General features: G+C 32.9%; 3 protein-coding genes across 7 annotated transcripts; all 3 read right to left on the bottom strand.

The window, feature by feature from the left end:
* Window positions 1–989: 989 nt before the first annotated feature.
* On the bottom strand, window positions 990–2963 carry LOC106115564 (uncharacterized). Its single transcript, XM_013308992.1, has one exon. The coding sequence runs from the start codon at window positions 2763–2765 to the stop codon at window positions 990–992; it is 1776 nt and encodes a 591-aa protein (XP_013164446.1). The 5' UTR covers window positions 2766–2963.
* Window positions 2964–3103: 140 nt separating this feature from the next.
* On the bottom strand, window positions 3104–5112 carry LOC106115563 (uncharacterized). Its single transcript, XM_013308991.1, has one exon. It carries the CDS (start codon window positions 4868–4870, stop codon window positions 3104–3106), a length of 1767 nt encoding a protein of 588 aa, XP_013164445.1. The 5' UTR covers window positions 4871–5112.
* Window positions 5113–5167: 55 nt separating this feature from the next.
* Window positions 5168–20982, bottom strand: Galphaq (G protein alpha q subunit). Of its 5 annotated transcripts, none has more exons than XM_013309379.1 (9): window positions 20708–20981; window positions 20025–20228; window positions 16615–16799; window positions 15968–16122; window positions 15084–15212; window positions 13677–13806; window positions 12548–12701; window positions 11630–11737; window positions 5168–8666 (listed from the first exon to the last, which is right to left on the bottom strand). In XM_013309379.1, the coding sequence occupies exons 2-9, from the start codon at window positions 20140–20142 to the stop codon at window positions 8584–8586; spliced, it is 1062 nt and encodes a 353-aa protein (XP_013164833.1). In that variant the 5' UTR covers window positions 20143–20228; window positions 20708–20981; the 3' UTR covers window positions 5168–8583. The 5 variants fall into 5 exon arrangements, with proteins under 5 accessions (XP_013164833.1, XP_013164831.1, XP_013164832.1 ...); XM_013309377.1 differs by lacking the exon at window positions 15084–15212 and adding an exon at window positions 15519–15647 and having other exon boundaries at window positions 20708–20978; XM_013309378.1 differs by lacking the exons at window positions 15084–15212; window positions 20708–20981 and adding exons at window positions 15519–15647; window positions 20314–20579.
* Between the last annotated feature and the right edge of the window lie 52 nt (window positions 20983–21034).

The following is a 21034-nucleotide window of genomic DNA, read 5'->3' as shown; positions in this document are numbered from 1 at the left end:
CAGAAAACCATTAGAACAAGAAAACAAATAAATTTTGTGTCATAGCATATTTAAATATACATTATATTAGCTTTTATTAAGTAAATAATAATATCATTTAACTTCCAGTTAATATAAACAATACACAAGCGAACGTTGTTTTACAGTTTCGTATTTTGTAAGAAATTTTGATATATATGAAATATAAATAGATATTGTAGTCTCAGTTAATAAAAATACACCGAGAAACATGGAATAAAAAAAAAGATTTATTCTACCTAATAACTTTATTGATACTATTAATAGAGTATTTGTATTTACCTTTTGAAAAAACTATATGCAGGATAACAGGAATAAAAAGTAATTTTATAGAACACATTTTAAATATTACGCATCAATCACGGCTTCACTATTACCGAATAATTTTATTTAATCACTAATAAGTTTCCCGCGTAAAATTTCACTTTGATATTCAGAGCTGAATTTTCAGACGTGTTGTGCGTCGAATTGGCAATTCTAACTGGCGTTCAACACATCCAAGCAAAAATAAAGGCTGCGGAAATGCGCAGGTCCAAAATGTACATGATATATAATAAAAGGCTATTTTAGTGCCCCGGCAAAATAATACGTCCCTTAATAAAACTTTTTGATTGACTTCACTTTCACACAAAAATAAGCTTTTAGAAAATATAGAACAAAAATAATTGAATCTAGAAATCATTATATATAAAAATCAATTATGAAATTCTACTCTAGAATCTTCATTCTTTTTGCTAGCAATTATAAAAGATATCGAATATTTCAAAGCCCTTTCTTTCTATTATCGTACAATAATGATCAATTAATTTTAAGCAAAAGGTTTCTCGTTTAAAGGGTCAACAATACTAAGTTGTTTGTTCAATAAAGTATGCAAGTAGTATGTTTTTTTTTATTAAATCAATTTTGGAAAATGAAACATAATTTAATTTCTAATATATATTTAATTTATTTTCTTTATTAACTTGACAATTTCATTTCCCGTTTAGTCTTCCACAATAAGCTTCAACGGTGAAGAAGATTATAGATATGATCCAACCTAAAATTAACAAGCCTATAGTACCGGCGAAATATTTAACATTCATAGGTTCATACTGATGCTTTGTCTGATCACATAATTTACTTTGTAAGTATGTGCTTTGCGTGTACACTCTCTGTATAAAACCGCATTCCACGAGTATCTTTAAAATCCTATTAACCGGTCCAGTTAGCGCAGAATACTTAGTAAAATAAATTACAGAAGGACTGTTCACGATCTTTTCTGGAATGATTTGCAGTTTTCTTGAACCATTATATTGTTTCAAATAGTCCATAATAACCTCCTTATTGAACGCGAGCACAAAGTTTGAGGTTCCAGTAGATAGTTCATCTAAGATCTCGTAAGTATTGGAGAAGTTTAAAGACATCCAATTGTTGGAGATATCATCGTCTTCTGAATAATAATCCCTTAAAGATTCAAGACCACCGAAGGGATATTTGTCACGCAAAACTTCTTGTATATTTGTAAATTTCTTTTCATACAATTTATGTTTCAATGAATCCTTGAGAGCAGCTTGGTAGCAGGATCGAATAATAAAACTAAACCAAATCCAGATGTAAACGAATACAACAAAATTTCTTTTCGATGGCATTCTTAAAATTGGCAGCCCTAAAAAAATTACCCATGAATAAAATAGTAAATTAACATTAGGCGGTGAAGCATTAATTACTTTTGTAATATTCTTCCAAAATCGGGTCCTAGTCAACGAGTTCAATATAATAATTATTAAAAACATCAATATCAATATAAGTCTCGGGTAAAATTTTAGAGGATGCAAAAGTTTTTCCCAAGCAGGCTTTAATAAAGGTAATTTAGCTGTCCACACAATATCCATCGTATTGTATGTGAAAGAAATCTGAAAATTTCCATATAAATCTGAAGTCAGTGGAATAGAACACATCGAAGCGTGGGCTCTGAAATTGTAAATGTCTCCCAGTGAACCCGTCCAATTGTTATCTTCATATGTACCCCATACTTCACCTTCAGTTGGTAATTTTAATACTAAAGTAGCGTTTAATATATCTGATAAAAGTGTCAATACATCGCCATCGATTCCGCTCGGATTTTCAGAGGAATTGAGAATCATAAAAGGAGGTTGCTCAAATGTCGACACAATTAATGGACACTGGTGAAAATTTGTTAGTTGCTCTCGAAACATCGATTTCCAATTCATTGCGTTTTCGCTATTGTTAAATTTTATTTCAAAAGGAATATCGTTAACGCATTTTTCGGGTTCTAAAAATCGATAGGAAAAGATTTGTGGATTATTCTCGTTCTGAGCTTTTAGAACAACAACATTAAGAATGCGCTCATTAGATATTGTTTGGAATATTTCATCTTCTCCACATTCTTCGTAATCAATCGTAGCACAAACAATAATAAATTTTCCAGATGTATCATACATCGATTCTCTGAGCCATTTCAACATATCTGATAATTCAGAAGACTGTGTTCCGAACAAAACGTATTGTGATATATGCGTTCGTTGAGATGGTAAATATTTGCCTCGTTTCAGAATAACCGATTGATTGTACTTGCTCAGAAACACGTCGACTGCAATCAATGTCTGTATATTGAACATAACAAAAGTTACGAATCGCCATTCGAAGTTGTAGTAACCAATTTCTGAAGCCATTTCACCGAGTTTTAATATAACTGGTGGATCATCGTCCATTAATATTGGAGCACAGGTTGTAGATATACCACACATGTTCGCCGTTCACAGTTATGTACATGTATAATGAAAACTATTTTTGTCTAAACGAGCGATTGTCGTGATTGCCAATACTTCGTAAGTAATAATGTCATTTTACTTCGGATTCTGTCGAGTAAATTATTTATGCAATCACTTAGGAATCAAACTGTTTTATCATGATTATGTTGTGTATAAAAGATAAGATTTTTTACATGTTAAATTAAACCATTTTTTTCTACGTTTGTGTTATAAATATAATTTTCTTTATTTAAATTTGGTTATATATCTTTAATTCGAAAAAAAATAAAATATTTTTCAGCAGATCTAACTACGATTTCTAAGTATAAGTACATTTACGAAGATGACCTGGACCTTCCAACAATCAGTTCTAATATAAAAAATATAAGCGACATAATCCAGCCTCCGATGAGAATAGCATAGCAACCAGTATAATGCACAAGATTGATTGCCTTTTTCTTCCCACTTGACCTACTCGTATATTTCGATTTTGTATAGTTTTTGTAAAGTTTAGACGTAAATCCAGCTTCTATCAATTGCGTTAAAATTGTATTCATCGGTGCTACCAACGGGGAGAATTTGTTAAAGAATATCACAGTTGGGCTGCTGATTACCTTTTGTGGTAACTTATGCAGATCGACGCTTAGGTTTCTTTGAAATAATTTAAATGTTTCCGTGTTCACTCCTACAACAAACTTTTGGCCATTTGAAATGTTTAGCATCGTGGGAAAGATTTCGTTGCTTTCCAAATTAATCCACCGATTATAAATTGTAGGTTCATCTATATAGTAATCTTTAAGTGCCGGCCCTCCGCCGATTTCGTAGTTAGCTGCAATAGCATCCTCTATAGTCAGCAGATCTGAACGATATTTGTTAGTCTTCAAAGCTTTTATAAGGAATACAGTGTAAATAGTTCTGACTAAGAAGCAATACCAAATCCAGAAGAGAACGACATACAGAAATGCTGAATTTTTAGGTAGCTTCGTTGATGGCAAACCCATGCATAACTCCCATGAATAGAACACAAGGCTGCGACGTGGTCGTATCGTCTTAGTTGCCCGAAATACGCATTCACTACATTTACTCTTCACGAATATAGCTAGTATAACAATAACTATAAATGACACTGCCAAAGCGATCCTTACTTCGAAATTAAAAGGACGCATTAATTTTAAAGATGGAGACTCTAAATCTGAAGGGTGAGTGACCCACACAACGCTTACTGTATTATAATCCATAGACATTTGGAACTGTGAGAATCGACTGAGTGTGATACTAGCAGACGTCATAGAGAAGTTGGCCAAGTTATAGTATACGTCAGCGAGTGATCCAGACCAAGTTCCGTCATCTTCTAATTTACCCCATCCGAAGCCCCGATGTGGAGTCCTTAGTACGAGGCTAGCGTTTAACTTTTCTGCAATAAGAATAAGTAAATCTCCATCGGCACCCGAGGGAACACCATTAGTTATTGTCATATAAGGCTTCTGTTTGAATGTGGACACAGTTATAGGACACGATTGTAAGTTTCTTAATTTCAAAGGAAACATTTCTATACATTTCTCGTCGTTAATGAATAAACAAGAATGCCAATTATCTAATTTAATTGGCCGAACACTCTTACAATCATATTTTTCATTAAAATAGCTAAACACGTCTGTCTCGTTCGTCGATTGTCCTGTTTTGAGTAACACAACATTAACTATTTTGTAATTCCAAAAAATGTTTACAGCCTCTGCTTCATCGCAATCGTTATTCGATAAACAAATGATGATGTACTTGCCGGTGTTGTCAAACCGACGTTTATCCATCCATTTCAACATTTGCGCGATGTTTGTTAGATTTGTATCGAAGAGTATATACTGATGAATGTTTTCCGCAAATCGTGGATAAAAATGGCCATTGCTTAGGATTAAAGTTTTCTTGTATTTCTTCACAAAGTAGTCGATGCCGTATAAAATAGTCATGTTGTAGAAGACAAAGGTTGTGAACCTCCATTCGAAATTGTTAAGCGCTATAACTGCAGCGCTTTTTGCTAAATTTTCAAAAGCCGAAAAATTCGATGGCATCAATAATTTATAAAGTATGCTTTCATTAGCCCACATGTCGGCCGCGTGAGTATAAGCGATTGAATATAATGTAGTCCGTGACAGGACACTGCGACGGCGATGTAATCTCGAGCTAAAATCACACCTAATGGTGCAAATGGATCACACAATGAATCATAATTACCTCATAAAGTAATGAACAACCTTATTGAAGAAAAGTGTCACGAAGAATACAACGCCTGATAGTTTTATTTAGTGGAGATTTTCTCTTTAGGAGAAAATATCATTATTGATTAAAGTTACCGATGTACGGGTGTCTGTAGATTACAAGGTCAAAAAAAAACTACTCGCTTAGCTGAAAAAAATTATATTTTATGAGAAATTATAATTTACAATATTACATACAGGCATCCATCTTCAGTCGAAACTTAAGCTAAAATTCTCACAATCTCACGCAAAAGGTAAAGCAACGTTAGACTATAATATAGTTTTTAGCATTATTTTGAATGTCCACTGTAAAAAAAATATAGGTAAAATCACGCCAGTACAAGAGAATTCAGACCATTCGTACGACAGTTACCCGACGTGGAGGGCGCGGCGGACGGGCCGAGGCATGCAACCGGCGTCAGGCGAGACAACTAGTTTCATTTATAATATAGTCATAAATTAAACTATATGTACGGAGACAGAATAAGAAAAATGTATTGAATGTAGGACGGAAAATAATTTTAGTTTAGTCACAGTAAAGTCTGAAAAATTAAATAAAACTATATAGTTGTAGGTCAGTTAAAATGCTTTTTACTATTCCGGTAGAGTAATGTTGAGAATTATATCAATAATTCAATAGTGCTTTCACAATAAATCTAAAATAATTACTAAAATGTTACCATAAACACCTGTAACCAAATATGCAATAAACATTAATTGAAGCCCAAAAATCCAAAGGAACGCTAATAGTTTCACTATGTTCAATCAAGGAACATAATTTGTCGTACAAACCACAAAATATAACATCAAAGTTGTCATCTCCATTAGCGCTCCCGGTAACCAAAAATGAAACAGAACAAAATAAAGAAAACAATCATTTTAATATATTTATTCTATTTAGATAAAAATCTTCGATTTTAAAGAGTAATATAAAGGTCACGGTCATAAATAAGTCAAATATCCTGGCCCTGTTTTTCTTAAAATATACTTTTTTTTATTGATTTTGTGACATTTAATTTGTTATACATTAAAAAGATAAGTCAATTAGATTTATAAACTAAATAAAGGGTTTCAAAAGTGTCAAGTTAGTTACGCTAAATTTAAAGAGAGAAAGCTACATATTCCTGGGTCACTTTGGGTATCAGCATCAAGTTTGGAGAACTCCAGTCGTTGTGGGTCAGGTCACGGCAAATATAAAAAAAATATTAACCATTTTGGACTCTCACAATTTTCTTATTCCGTTTACATATCATTACATAAACACACACCTGACGCCCACTGCACTGTACACAGCTGTATCACCCACACTTATATACTTTAATGTATTGAAAAAGAAAACTATAAGATCAGTCTGTACATCATTACTTATAAAGGCATTAAAACATATTCCCTTTGGCAAATAAGAGAGATTATCGATGGTGCTGTCTCCTCGGGCGGCGTGCGGTGAGATTATGGGGGGGATGGGGGGAGAGCCCGCCGCGCCGCTCCGCACGGACCGCGTACGCTGGACACCGGACTCCTAACTCCTAACCGATCGACGCATTGCTGCACAGTTGCACAAACCAAACATAGTTCTATGTACACACAGAGATTGCACATCAATGGGTAACATCACTAGAAATATTCCAATATTGTGCGCTAAGTTTCAAATTCACAATATCTTGAGCATCTCGGACAGCTGTATCTTATAACCAAAAGCAAATAGTTTTGCTATTGACAGTGTCGGTGGTCGGCTGGTATATAAAACTGTTTGCTTCCTTCTTCAAAATAAATTGGAAACTCTTAAACGGTAAATAGAAAATCAAGTCACAACAACAAATAAGTTAATACAATAAGTTATTCATTTAAAAAATAGAAACTTTGTTTCTCACTATACATAAAATAATTAAACAATAACACGAAGCAACACACTAAATTAAGCATAGCATAATAAAATTGTCTAAAACATGTATAGGAGTTGTTTGTGTGTGAGTGTGCGTACGTGTGTGTACGTGTGTGCGTGCTCGCCAGTCGCCGCTGGGTGTGCCGCTGGGTGCGCCGCTGCGGTTGCCAATAGCAAAACTCGGCGCCGAGCTGTCTGCTCGCTGCACTCAGCACATTTAGACCCAAATGTACAATATATTACATTCGTGTGTTAAAAGCTTTCGTGCAAAAAACTCGAGTTACGGTTTACACAATACACATTCCGCTTTATTGGATTTCTAGTAAAAAAAGTTTATATCAAATGCATCAAAAATGTCCTTACACAACTAACATAGTAACATTCTATACTGATATAATGCTATTTGTTTTTCTTTTTTTTTCGTTACAGATAACATTAGGAAGAAACCGAATACACCATACAACTGCGTACACAAAGCCTACGGTCGAACGTAAAAAAAGTTTCGCTTGAAGTCAATTCTTGTAGAAAACACCATTGTTAAATATAAACAGCTTAAATAATAACATATAACATATTATATCAAGTAACAAAATTCCAATGTACAAAATAAACGCATCATTAATAGAATATAATCTTCCAAGCTAACAGAACATACAGTAGTACTGAATTCGAGCAATTGAGAAGCGGCCGAGGTACAGAAGGGTTCTAACGTTTATTGTAAAAGACTCTATACTCGTCTTGATACAACTGCAATATTAAAACAGTAATTAAATAAAATCTGACATAATTATAAAAAAAGAGCAGTGCCAAGTAAAAACTAAATCTTTGTTGCAAAAATGGCAGTGAGAATTGAGGTTGTACGTTTTTGGTGCAATTTCATTGGGCCATCTTATCATTAATTCTTTCCATAGACGTAAAGTTAAAGTAAGTGAAGTTAATAAGTATTACATTTGTGGAATATGGAAATCGACAACCTTACCTTTATCGGGTGACTCCTATAAGGTAAATATCCATAGAGATTAAATATTGGCCCCAAACAGAAGTTCCGTACCCGTGATGTCCCTCGGCCGTTCCCAGCGCGACCCTCACTCCAGGGCGGTGCACCAACCGCCGCACATCATAATTTAAATAAATACGTAATAGTAACACGGAAGCATCCCGATCGATAAAGCTGAAAGTCCCGTCTCGACCCACGAGGATGACGTGAAACACGCGTAAGTTCATAGGACTAGTTTGTTCAAATCCATCCGTCTGGACATAAATGTATACTAAATGTAGAAAGATATTATGGCAACAAACTTTACAAAAATCCTAAAACAATGACTATAAAGCAGGTGCCGCGGCGGGCCCGGGCCGCGACGCGGCATTTTAAAATGCACAATTTAATAATTCCCCGATACAGACACATACATAAGTCGTGAATAACTTCATTATAAAAAAACATGTCAAAAAACCTGACGCGTCGTGAAGTGACCCATTCGGATCGAGAACGAATGATTTCCGACTCGTGCTAGTTTTGGGTTAAATGACTTACAATCTAACCTTATTTTTCTCATAAATCATTTAAAGATGTATCGGTTTGTCCATTCGATCTCAGTTCGTAAATTTACACTTTGTTGTGAAGTGATGATGTTTAAATTATGTGTTATACACAATCACAGACGAGTGCGGGCGGCGCGGCCTACACCAGGTTGTACTCCTTCAGGTTGGACTGCAGGATGGTGTCCTTCACGGCGGCAAATACGAACCGGATGTTCTCGGTGTCTGCAAACAAACAATTATTGTTCAAAAGCACGTCAAACAAAACTGTTTCTTGAATCTTATATGATTTTGCCTTGGTTTCACTCTATTTAGATGCTTAGCAGCCGTTGACGACTCTTTGTTTTATGAGCATCTTTACCACGCCATGAGAATGCAGCAACTGGTTTCCTGGCCACTAGACAAAATTGTAGAAATGGTGTCATTTTAAGAAAAAAAATCCAATAATGTACACGTGTACCAAGATTAATTATGAGTTTAAATGTGGAGATTTGTGTTGTATAATTTCAACGTACATTATAAAGAGACGTATGCTTCTTAAGTCCTGTGTGTTGATGTAATTTAGAAATTAAGCCATATTGCGGTAGCCATCAGCACCTATTAAGTAAATCTAATTACACTTCATACGCGCTATAGTCATTTAGTTAAACGATTTAAATCTTTTTAACCAAAAAAACCTTTCATTCCGTCTCATTCTCTCCACAACGCAGCAATATTTTATCCAGGTGGTCGTCGAAGATACAATGTAACGAAAACTGATATTTATTATTAATGTTACTACGATAGCGTAAGGTAAGATAAAAAAAATCATCCTTTTAGGTGTAAAAGAAAATACCCTGACAAAAGGATGAAATTAGTTCAAAATAATAATATAAGCGTTTATGTTAACCAAATAATAAATATCTTATGTACATTCTATAGAAAAATATTATCAAAATTCTCCATCACCGCAAAATAAAAGAAAATTTTAAATAAATAAACCCATATATCTACACAATTAAAAGGTTAAATAAAACATACATGCAACTATACGTAAATTTTATTGGCAAATTAACACATATAAAAATAAATATAACATTAAGCTAAGTTAAATTCTTTCAAAGCGGATTGCATTATAGTATCCTTAACAGCACAGAACACTAATTTTATGTTTTCAGTGTCTTTAAAATAATCCAAGGCAGCATGCAAAAATTAAAAATAAATAGTAGAACTTGTTAAAACAATCAAAACATGCATTAAAACAATTTATAAGAAGGTTGATGCAGTTTAAATTAGTGAGAAAGTAATATAAAAAAAGAATTATTATTTTTAATCTGCATAAACCTCAAAAAGAACCATAACCAAAAAAACATTCTTAACAATAAATAAAATATGATACAAATCAAGCAATAAATAAAAGCATTTATTTTTTATATTATGATATGGCAAAAAAGCAAGCGGTCACCAGAATTCGAAATAGCGAAGCGATCGCTGCAAATTTCAGACGATTAGCCTACTATTAATCGACGGAGGTGGGACGCACGAAAAGACGATATGCCCTTTTTATGCAAAACCCTCCTCAGCAAAATCCACTTTCCCTTACCATAATTTCCTTGTAACAAAAGGATAGGAAGGGAACGTGGACTAAAATTGAGTCTCCGGCATCCACACTCATCACGCCTGTCTTCTGTATGGTCGTGGTATAGAACTAGAGCCGGTCCGTTCGTGCATCCAACAAATATTGTTATTGCGAGCTCTACCACTGTTAATATTCTACGAACATTATATTCCAAAGAAATGTTTTTTTTTTGTAATGAGTAAGTTTATTATGATTACAATTACGTGAACGAAGTTGTTAGCATGTAAAAATTCAAGCGCACACAAACAAAACCAAAAACATCACAGCTACTATTTATTTGACTAGAAAACAAAATCACCTTGTATACCGAAGCTGCCATGCAACCTGAGATTCTAAAAAGTGTAAAATAAAGAAAAACATGGAAAATATACGATTAGGAAAAAAATAGATTCGATGCAATACGCGAACTAATTGATAAAACTTCATATTTTTTAATTAATATTTATTTTGATTTGGCTTCTATTATAAGGATATATTTATAATCTCTTAATAAATAATTTATATTAAGGAAAATATTACTGTACACGCAAATTACCCTTTGACATAAAAGGTTCAAGGTTGCGCGCAAACTAATTCCAATGCAAAATTCCAAAGAATATTTATAATATTTACCTTATATACAGAATAACATGGATTTTACACGATTATATATAACTAAAAAAAGAATATTAGATATGAGTACATAAGAATACCGTTGCACATAGACTAGAATTGATATAATTTCTTACACACGTAATAAACGCAATGACAATCGGTAAGATTTTATTGAACGAGATGAATAAATCTGAATGATGATGTTTAGTGCATAAGAAAAACGACCCAAAATATTATTATAATAAGTGTATGTGTACATTATCAACTACTGTTAACGTTTTAACCGTGGGTTTCTAAGACCCAAAACCCCGTTTAAATTATTATCTCTGTTTTGACAATAATAGAGTCGTAACACCTTTAAAGACATATTACGTACTTATGCTTAACATGTTGTGGAACCACATTGTTATAGAATAGTATCGTAATTGGGGATCTTTTTATTTCCTACTAGATGGCGCCCGTGATGGAGTCCGCGCGGAATTAATAAAACAATTAGTAGCCTATATGTTCTTCCAGACTATGTCGTATACGTATGACAAATATCCTCGAGACTCGTTTGGCCGTTCTGGAAACACCTTCAAACAAATATCCCCATCCATTCATCCATGTAAACTCAGTCTTTCCCAAAGTGGGCGATAACGCCCCCTTGTAGGCGCTGCTCTCAAGTTGTGGGTTATAGTAAAAGTTTCGTTTAGAATTCTCCGTTAATATAGGTTACAATAATGAATTAATTTAATTTAAAGTTATAGTGGATTTTAAATATGTGAAAATATGGGGGCGCTAAAAAATATTTATTCTCAAAGTGGGCAGTAGACAAAATAATTTTGGGAACCACTCTAATCACATTTATAAAATTAAGTTAGATATTTTGTTATTTCGCGCTTTAAAAATAAATAGATGGATAAACCTCAATTCTCCATACAAAATGGTCTGTAACGCAGTTTATTGCATATAGTAAACAGTTTGTTTGACTTACCTGTCGCGCAGGTGAAGTGCGAATAGATGATTTTCTCGGCGTCGGGATTGAGATCGACAAACATTCGCAGAATAAATTCACGCGCGGTGCTGGCGTCGCGCTGAGGACCTGATGGTATTACCACACGCTCACTAACTACATTTATACAAATACCTCAAGTCTTTATTGGCCTACAAAACGACGTATTATACATGTTAAATTGAAACATTTCATCTTATCGTAAGCGCAATTCCACTACTGAGTTGAACAAAAACATATTGCTATCCCTTTTCCTTCAAAGACTGTAAAAGAGATAACAATATTTTTGTACATATCCAATGGTAACCACGGTTTATTTGACGAAAAAGCGAAAAAAAAGTAATAAAAATTGAAATTACACGAAGTTTTATAAAACCAATAAAGACTCAATTCTAGCTTACATATCTAGCCTAATTAATATCTAGCTAAATCACACAATACAGCGTATACTGTTGTTTGTAAGTCGCGTTAGAATTCAACCTGTGGCGGTGGTGAAATGCGAGTAACAGGATCTGTCCGGATCTGGGTTCTCTTTCAAATATTTCTGAAGGATATACTCTCGAGCCGGTATCGGATCGCATTTCGGACCTAATGATTTCAAAATGCCAACATAAAAATAAAATATTACTTAAGTATTACATAGGATTCAGTTCCTATAATAATTAAAAAAAAAATAAACTGAAAAGACTTTCATGTGATAGTAATTTTCGGGGTATAAAATATACTTAAATTAACTAATTGATGAACAAATTTTGCTAGTATAAGTCAAAATGACGATTAGGAATTTCATGTTGTTAACCAAAGATTGACTTCGAAACTTTTTCATGACTTTCTCATTTCGCCAAGATAACGAGATCCATAGAAGATAAACATCGAGATTTTTTTTAATGTAATACGAACCGTCGTATTCTGGGAAATAGTCGACGAGATGTGAGTACATGATCTTCTCCTCGAGCAAATCCTTTTTGTTCAAGAACAAGATGACTGACGAGTGCTGGAACCAGGGATACGTGATGATAGTTTTGAATAACGCCTTCGATTCTTCCATTCGATTCTGAAATTAAGGAAATATTATATGTTAGAAATAGCTATAAAACAACTTAATAAGTAGCCTATGTGTTCATACAAACGATATTTTACATCTGTGCCATATTTCAGCGAGATCTGTTGAGGATACCTTCTAACAAACATCCATCAATCCATCCCTCTAAACTTTCGCATTTATGACATTAGTATGAGTTAATTTTTTTAGTCTTTTTATTTTCGGTCTTTAATATAATTTTCTCGCCTAATTCTCCATATTTTTATATGTGAGGTCAACAATCTTTTCGTGTCACAAATGTATGCAGCCTTTAATTCGAATTCTAAAATTGATTCGAACAAAACGAGGGCATCAAGTATGAGAAACTAGGAAACAATTCAAGTAATTTGTATTACTACAAGCGTCTGCAGTTTCTCACGGCAGTTTTTATCCTATTGTCATCTATGTAATAAATAAAATGGTCTCACACAAATCATTGTTCTAGAGAAATTGCTATAAAAACAGATTTTACATGCCGATAGCCTTGATTACATGTGTACGAAATAAAGTTTTTAAATCAATTCACTTTCATGAACTAAATACTATTTATATAGAAATTTATATATTTAAGCACCCTAATTAATCCATTATTTTTCTAAATTAAGTATTAGATTTGTGATTAATTTTATAAACATTTGCTAATAGCACTCCTTTGATTAATCGAAGTAGAATAATATTTACATGATAGCCTATGATTAAATACCCTATGTTACATTCATTTAATATTAAGAGCGCCTAAAAGAAGCTGAAATTTTAGTACCTTTTTATAGCAGAATATACTTAGCAAAACTATCAATCATGTAATCTATGTTTCCACAGGGTGTATTAACTCGAAAAATCTAAGGCAAAGTAACACTGGTACATTAAAATAGGTTAAAACAATGAAAGAGTGATTCTTTCATTGTTTTAACCTATTTTAATGTTTACAGTAAAAATTTAATATCTTACCTCATTTTCGGATTCGAATAAAATTTGATCATATTCACTAAGAGCTACTAAGAATATGATAGAAGTGACGTTCTCAAAACAATGGATCCACTTCCTTCTCTCGGATCTCTGGCCCCCCACGTCTACCATCCTGTTGACCACAAATACATATTAATGTAAGTTTAATTTTAAATAAACTTTTAATACGTATAGATATTTTATAATTCGGATATCTATAGGACCGCGCTAAATTCAGCTCTGTCTTTGCCATCTCTAGAATTTGGGCGTGAGTTATATTATTGTTTTCTCAACATACATATAGTTGCAAACGTATTCTTAATTGTTTTGTGATAAAAATGATTTATTAATTATTTGAAACAATATTATGCTAAATTGAAATCAAAAATGTTACATATCTTACGCGTTACTTGAGGAAAAAAATGTAACCACAAGCACAGTGACAATACTATTCAATTACAAAATTAATTACACACAAGCTTCTTACAGCAATCTTAATAATTATATATTAGTGCAGTTTAAATTGTACAAAGGCCAATTAGAATTTTAATCACAATTCTATAGGTCTGATAATAATATTTCGTTACATTTGGCTGACAATCAAATATCCAATTAATTTAAGACTATGCATTTAGTTAATAGAATTGTTAAATGTAAAATTATAAAATCTGTGTAATTTGTATATTTCTAACTGAAAGGAGATCATGCATGATACATACCTTATAGCAGATTCGTTGCGATTATATACAAATTAAAGTTTATTTACTAACTTAGTAATATAAAAACGATTAATAAGCAAGCAATCCAAATTATAATGGGATGTTCGCAATAGCAACAATAATATACATGAATATGTGCAATAAAATTATAGCAAGTTAGTGTTAGGAAATAATAAATTTGATTAATAATACCCCCTAAATTATAATTTCAATAAATACCTAAATCTATGTCATCCAATAATAATTAAACCTGCTTGCACCAAAACCGCCAACTTTGTTAGTTTTAAAATGAAGATTTTAAAGCAATCTTTATACAGTAAAGAATGGTTATAACAACTAAAAAGAATATTTTATCTACCACACAAGCACACAGGATTAGAACAAAACAATGCCATTCCTATAATCTTACATATAAATAGTTAAATGGACCGAATGAAATAATATTAACGTCTTAACTTGAATTTATCCATATCTCATATCAAATCTGCTTGGGAAGCTAATAGAAGCTAGTTCGTGATTTGCTTCGATCTTTAGTAAATTTGGTATTGACAATTAGCCGAAGCGGGCAGTTAGTACCCGGGAGCATACATACCTAAAGATGGGTTGTTTGGGCGGTGAAGGAATAACGCGCTCCCAGCGATCTACCAAACCATGTAATCCACAACACCGTTTTCCTACACTGTGAACATACCTAAATATGATTCCGTCAAGATCGAAAGGATACTCAAGTATACCGGTTGTCGGCTGTCGAGCGCGAAGAATATCCTGTTCGGTAGGCAGATAGTCGTCTTTCTCGATCCTTTCCAGATCGCTTAAATAGCTGGAATATGGTTTAAAAGCAACTCAAAGCCCAAGTATCGCATGCAACAAAATTAATACATCCCAGTTGACATGAAGAATAAAACAAACAAAAATTTGAACATTTAAATCCATGGTAACAAACTGCATTATAAACTTTTTTGTTGTAATAATATCAAATAAATTATTTAATACTGGTTAAAATGAGTTTGTCACCATGAAAGGTATTAAAAAAACACGAGACCCCAATAGTACCCGTAAACAATAACATGCACATCGAAGCGAAGCATTCGCCTTGTAACGTCATGCACAGGCAATATGTTGTTACCTAAATCGAATCTCTTCCAAGTCAAACGGGTACTCAATGATACCCGTAGTGGGTACTCTCACGCGAAGGATGTCTTGTTCGGTAGGTAAGTAATTAGGGCCCGCGACGCGGTCAATCTCCTGCAGGTAGCTATAGAAAATTCACGCTTTTTGTACAACTTTTCATCCACATCAATTGCCAATTATGAGACTTATTACTAACGACATAAAAACCGTTTGTCGTTAGGTCGAAAGGCGCCGTGCCCACGTGGTCATACGACATATAATGTAATTTTAAAACGAAATAATTTGACCAATATTCAATTTTAACAAATTGTTTCTTTCTTATTAGTAACTATAGTTAAAAAAATAAAGTACTTTTCGTTGCTACATTTCTGTAATTTCAAACATTAAACATAAACTATGTTTCAAATGTATTTATTGGCGTTGTTATTTGTATGTATGACTTACTATTTAGCCGAGTCAGTCAGTTGGTACTCCCGCCTGCGGTCGTAGCACTCTTGAATCCCCGAATCGGCCCAAAGGGCCTTTATAGCTTCCACGTAAGGGCTCTCAAAGGTCGTCACACTCTCAAAGTCGATTGATGATATCAACTCCGCCTTTTCCTGAAAGTCATTAAGTCATTATTTAATTGACCTGTTAATTGTATGAAACAGATATTCTAATCCAAATTAAATGAATATTATTAACGTTGGCGAACAAAATACTATTTAAAATAAAGCGTTGTGGCGAAACAGACGGCGTATGATTTATTTCCTGCGTCGATAACAATGAGGAAGTATTAGGTGTATTTTTGTTGTACCTAAAATTCTTTCTAAACAAATTTATTGCCTATTTAATAACGAGGATATATCGAATGGTCTGATTTAAATTGAAGGAATCTTTCTTACGTCAAACCATGCTAAGGATTAAAGTCATGCTACCATCGTGTTGTGGTCCGTGTCTATAATATTAATTGCCACTTGTTAATATTGTATATAATTTGCAAGTAAAATATTGCTTTTTTTTTCGATTTCTGTCATACAATTTAGTGTCCCCCTTCCCATGTCATGCCCGTGTAGCATCTCTCTAACTAGCTATGTTAAGACAATACTTACTGCATTGGACGGATTTCCGTATTGTATTTTGAGTAGGTCCATAGCGCGTATCATGCTCTGCATGGCCATGAAGATGTTCTGGTAGACGAGCTTGATGAAACCGCGCTTGTCGTCGTCGCTATAGCCGGAGCCGTGGATAATTCTCATCTGCTTAATGAACGTTGACTTGCCCGACTCGCCAGTGCCTGTCAAGTATCACCTCCAGTATAAAAGTTTTGTTTCAAAACGAAAGAATTATGGTCCTACTCTAATACCTTTAAACAGTTTAAACATGTAATTTCTTTTAACAAAAAATAATTTTAATGTCATATAATATAAAATACACTCTTTGCCGTTCTAGGACGTGTTGGATTGTGTGGACGAGTGTGGGATAGTTTTTTATTAAATATTAAAGAATTATTTACTAATATAATTTTCATTATCTTGCTTTAAACCACATATCATTAAAAATTAAAAGCTAAATTCAATTTAAACCAAAACTATATGATAATTTAAAAATCAAAGTTTAGGAAAACTGGTAATTTCAGATTATGTATTAAATAAGGAAATATAAAACATAAACAGAACAATTCAAAAAAATGTAAACTCAGCAGAGAGAGAACCTAATTGCCCTTAACTGTGACCTAGGCTGGGGGAAGCCGTTAGTTGGCTTATGACTCGAGTACCACTAATAGGATTGGCATCAAGCTAACTCATTGCTAGTAAATAAACCTTGACAATGGCAAACACATAGCAAATACTTATATTATAGAGGATTTTTTTTAAACATTAAAAATATCCAATTAAGTTAAGCAAGAAATTATGTAGTTATCTGTTATTTTGATCATCACCTCACTTTACATCCCCAGCTGAGAAACTCAGAGCCTACCCTAAGTTTAGGTGCGACTAGGCCATAGTCATAATCAACCATGCTGGCTCAGTGTAGGTTGCTTGACTTCATACATATCTTTGAATTTCTTCGCAGATATATGCAGGTTGCATTATGACATTTTCCTTCCCCATAAGAATGTTGGATAAATGTACATATGTAAATCGAAAATTGAAGAATACATTGCTATGTTACAGGATTTGAACACAGGACCTTCAGATTTCTCAGTCTTATTGAATTTTACTATTTACTCATTAATTTTGGTGTCTTAAAAAAAACTTTTTTCTCAAAAGTGCACAAGTGTGCTTGAACAGAATTAAATGATAAAAGATATTTTTAACAGTAGAAATAATAGTAGTCATTTGAAATAAACAACATTCTGTCATTTGTAAATAAATTTGATTATCTCAAGATAACAATTGAATTAATATTGCTTCTGAATTAAAAACCATAACTTCGTTAATTTTAAGTTTCTAAATTTAAAGGCTAAAATCATACTCTAGTATATGTTTTATCTCCCTCTCTCTCATGTAAAAATTGAGTAATATTCTGTTATATTATACTCAATGTTCAGATACTATTTATATCTACATGATGACTAACCAAATTATTATGATTATAACATTTCATTGTGAAAATCCATTGAATCAACATTTCTATTGTGATAGAATGTCTTATACTTAAACATATATATTCAAATTAAATGTTTACAAGTCAAGGAAACTTTAACCAAAATAATGCATAAAATAGTTATGGTCAAAGAGGAAAATGACTTCATTGGAATTTCAGTAGTAAAGTTAAGTCAAATTGAATACAGTTTAAGAACACTACAGAAATACAAAAAATAATATTATAAAAGATTTAACTTTTTAAATACAGTGAAAAAATCAACATTATCTGACACTAACCAGAACTGATATGACAAAAGTGAAGATTTGTGTTGTCATTTTCTATTCATTCAGAATTTAATTTCATATGAAAAGTATGAAAACTTAACAACAGCCTTACACAAAGGGAGTCATGTTGTATAAATACAATTACCTTAAAAACATTCTTTAACATAAGATATTCTTTGAAATAATTTCAACATTCTAATTAAAATAATTATAATGACTTTCAAGACTAAATTAAATAAAATGCTTATATTTAGTACTAATGTAAAGCCTAGAGACTGATCGTTTTGTATACACTATCCTGTTTTAAAGCATTAACATAAAAGTAGTTCCACAGGCACAATGTGAATGATTACATTAGAACAGGCACTTTAAATAGACACTAACACAACTACAGACAAAGAAATAGACAAGTTTATTGCCTCCTTAGCAATCTATTTCTGTAACTGCATATATAATAGGTTATTTTTATCATGATGGAATATATTTGTGATTAGAATTACAATTAGTTTATTTTTAAAATTACAAATTACTATGTGCCAATGGTACTCTACTACTCTAATTAGGGAACCCTATTTAGATTAGGAATAGGTAGATTTATTCAAGTTAATGGACTTATAGTGCACTATTCTAGTAGGTTTACACTGTCTATAAACTTACAGTCAAAGCTAGATAAGCAAGAGTCCGAGGGACTGCAATATTTATCAATATTTATAGAAATTTCCCTCTTACCTAAGATTCTTGCTTATGGCAGCTATATTATTTATTTTCTAATTAGATAAGGGTACAAGCATGCAGCGGGAACACCAAAGTGTTCACTGATGCCTATGGACATCTGCAATACTACAGGAACCGCAGATACTTTGGCTGCCTTTGAGAAGATTATATGCTTGTCATTTGTATTTGTAGTATAGTTAGTTTTAAAAATAAAAATTATACAAGAATGTTGTAATGTGTAGTTTTTTTAAATAATTTTTATATGCTACATATTTTATTACTTAACAAGTCTTTACTTATTTACTTCTTATTATAATGTTTATACTTCTAAATAATTACATATTTCTGAGTTATCATATAGTTTCTTAAGAACCATCAATTTTACTATTACCATATATAGAATATATTGAAAAAGAAATGTACAAACATTTCTTGTGTAAGTATATTTGTATCATAATTTGGTTAAATCATTTGAGTTTTTTTGCCCAATAACTAGATTAAACTGCATTTATCCATTCAATATAAAGTTAAACAATACAGATAAAAACAGCCGGTAGACATATAAGTATATATTGGAGACCAAATTTGATAGATGTTTTATAAGGTTATGGCACAAGCTGAATATTTGTTAGTACATAAACAGATATATACAATATTAAAGAGCATATAGGTTAGTGAGTTGTAACATCAACGGAATATGAATCATAGTTTGTATTTAGAAATATAACAGACTTGAATTCAAATTACACTAATTACAACTATAGGTAAATTTTACAAGTATTATTTACTTTCATTATTAATCAAAAATGAAATATATTATTTCTATTTATAGACTTAAAACATAATTTGAAATAACCATCCATATAATTAGATTAATCAATACTTCATTGTGTACTTGTGTAAAAAATAATTTTAGGTTAAGTTGAACTTACCCAGCAGGAGCAGTTTGAGTTCTCTTCTGGCATCGCGTTTGTCCTTTCGGAGTTGCCGCTCTATCTCCTGGTTGATTCTTTTCTGTTCTTTGGCTTCCTCCGAAATACAGCAGTCCATGGTTCCTCAGAGCGGAGGGCCGCGGACCGTCCTCGCGCGCGGAGCCCTGTCCTTTCGGCAGGCCTTTCAACCGAGGCACACCACTCCTAAAAATGACATATTATTACACTCACTAATTCACAGGCCTCACAATCCCCGGCTGAATTCACAATCGCTCACAATATCACATACCGACACGAAGACGCGCGTACAATCATCCGAACTAGAAGCTAATACTAAAACCGACAATCCGGTCACTGGGTGTGGTGACTTATGATCGCTCATATACATATACGCTTCTGTCAACTGCCGACATAAACATTTCGAAATCCGTTTATATACGAGCGGGGAACCTTGTGAAGCGATCGTATAATCTTATTAATGTAACTAGATTCAAGAAACCTATGGCTACTCCCCGCACGTGTGTAATAATATGATTAAAACTGTGAGCAAACAGCGGATTGACGATACCTAGGTAATCTACTGATAACTAGAACGGCCTATGTCTAGGTTACAATTTTACTTCCCATGCCACTGTAGTAAAGAAAACACACAAGTGATACACATTTTTATACACATTACGTACCCAAATATATATCCATAGGGCACGATCAAGTATTCCACTTCAATTTATTGCACTAACCACGATTTAATCACTCAAGTCATACAACGTCCGCCTCTCTCAATATGGCGCTGGGCGATTTTGGGCGATGGGGAGTTCTGCGCGTGCGTCGTACGAGTATTAGCGAATTAAAAGTTGTGTATGGAAATTGAGTCAAAGTATGTAAAATTTGATTAAATAAATTATAATATCTAATTACATAAATAAGATATCGTTAATCAAATATAAAAATTAGAATTTTAATTTCCATTTCATGATCATCAAATTAATAATAATTTGACAGCAAAACTG

Source organism: Papilio xuthus, unplaced genomic scaffold, assembly GCF_000836235.2.
Source record: "Papilio xuthus unplaced genomic scaffold, Pxut_1.1 DF827777.1, whole genome shotgun sequence".
Taxonomy (NCBI): domain Eukaryota; kingdom Metazoa; phylum Arthropoda; class Insecta; order Lepidoptera; family Papilionidae; genus Papilio; species Papilio xuthus.
Note: the sequence above shows the minus strand (reverse complement) of the source record. Positions and strands in the feature narration are given on the sequence as shown.

What these genes read in the sequence shown, in the direction of transcription:
- LOC106115564 (XM_013308992.1), bottom strand. Translation starts at nt 2,765, where the DNA reads ATGTGTGGTATATCTACAACCTGTGCTCCAATATTAATGGACGATGAT.
- LOC106115563 (XM_013308991.1), bottom strand. Translation starts at nt 4,870, where the DNA reads ATGTGGGCTAATGAAAGCATACTTTATAAATTATTGATGCCATCGAAT.
- Galphaq (XM_013309380.1), bottom strand. Translation starts at nt 20,142, where the DNA reads ATGGACTGCTGTATTTCGGAGGAAGCCAAAGAACAGAAAAGAATCAAC. An exon ending in ACTCAAACTGCTCCTGCTGG is followed by an intron (nt 16,800 to 20,024) that starts GTAAGTTCAACT and finishes GATACTTGACAG; the next exon opens with GCACTGGCGAGTCGGGCAAG. An exon ending in TTGGAAGAGATTCGATTTAG is followed by an intron (nt 13,807 to 15,518) that starts GTAACAACATAT and finishes TGTGGTCAACAG; the next exon opens with GATGGTAGACGTGGGGGGCC.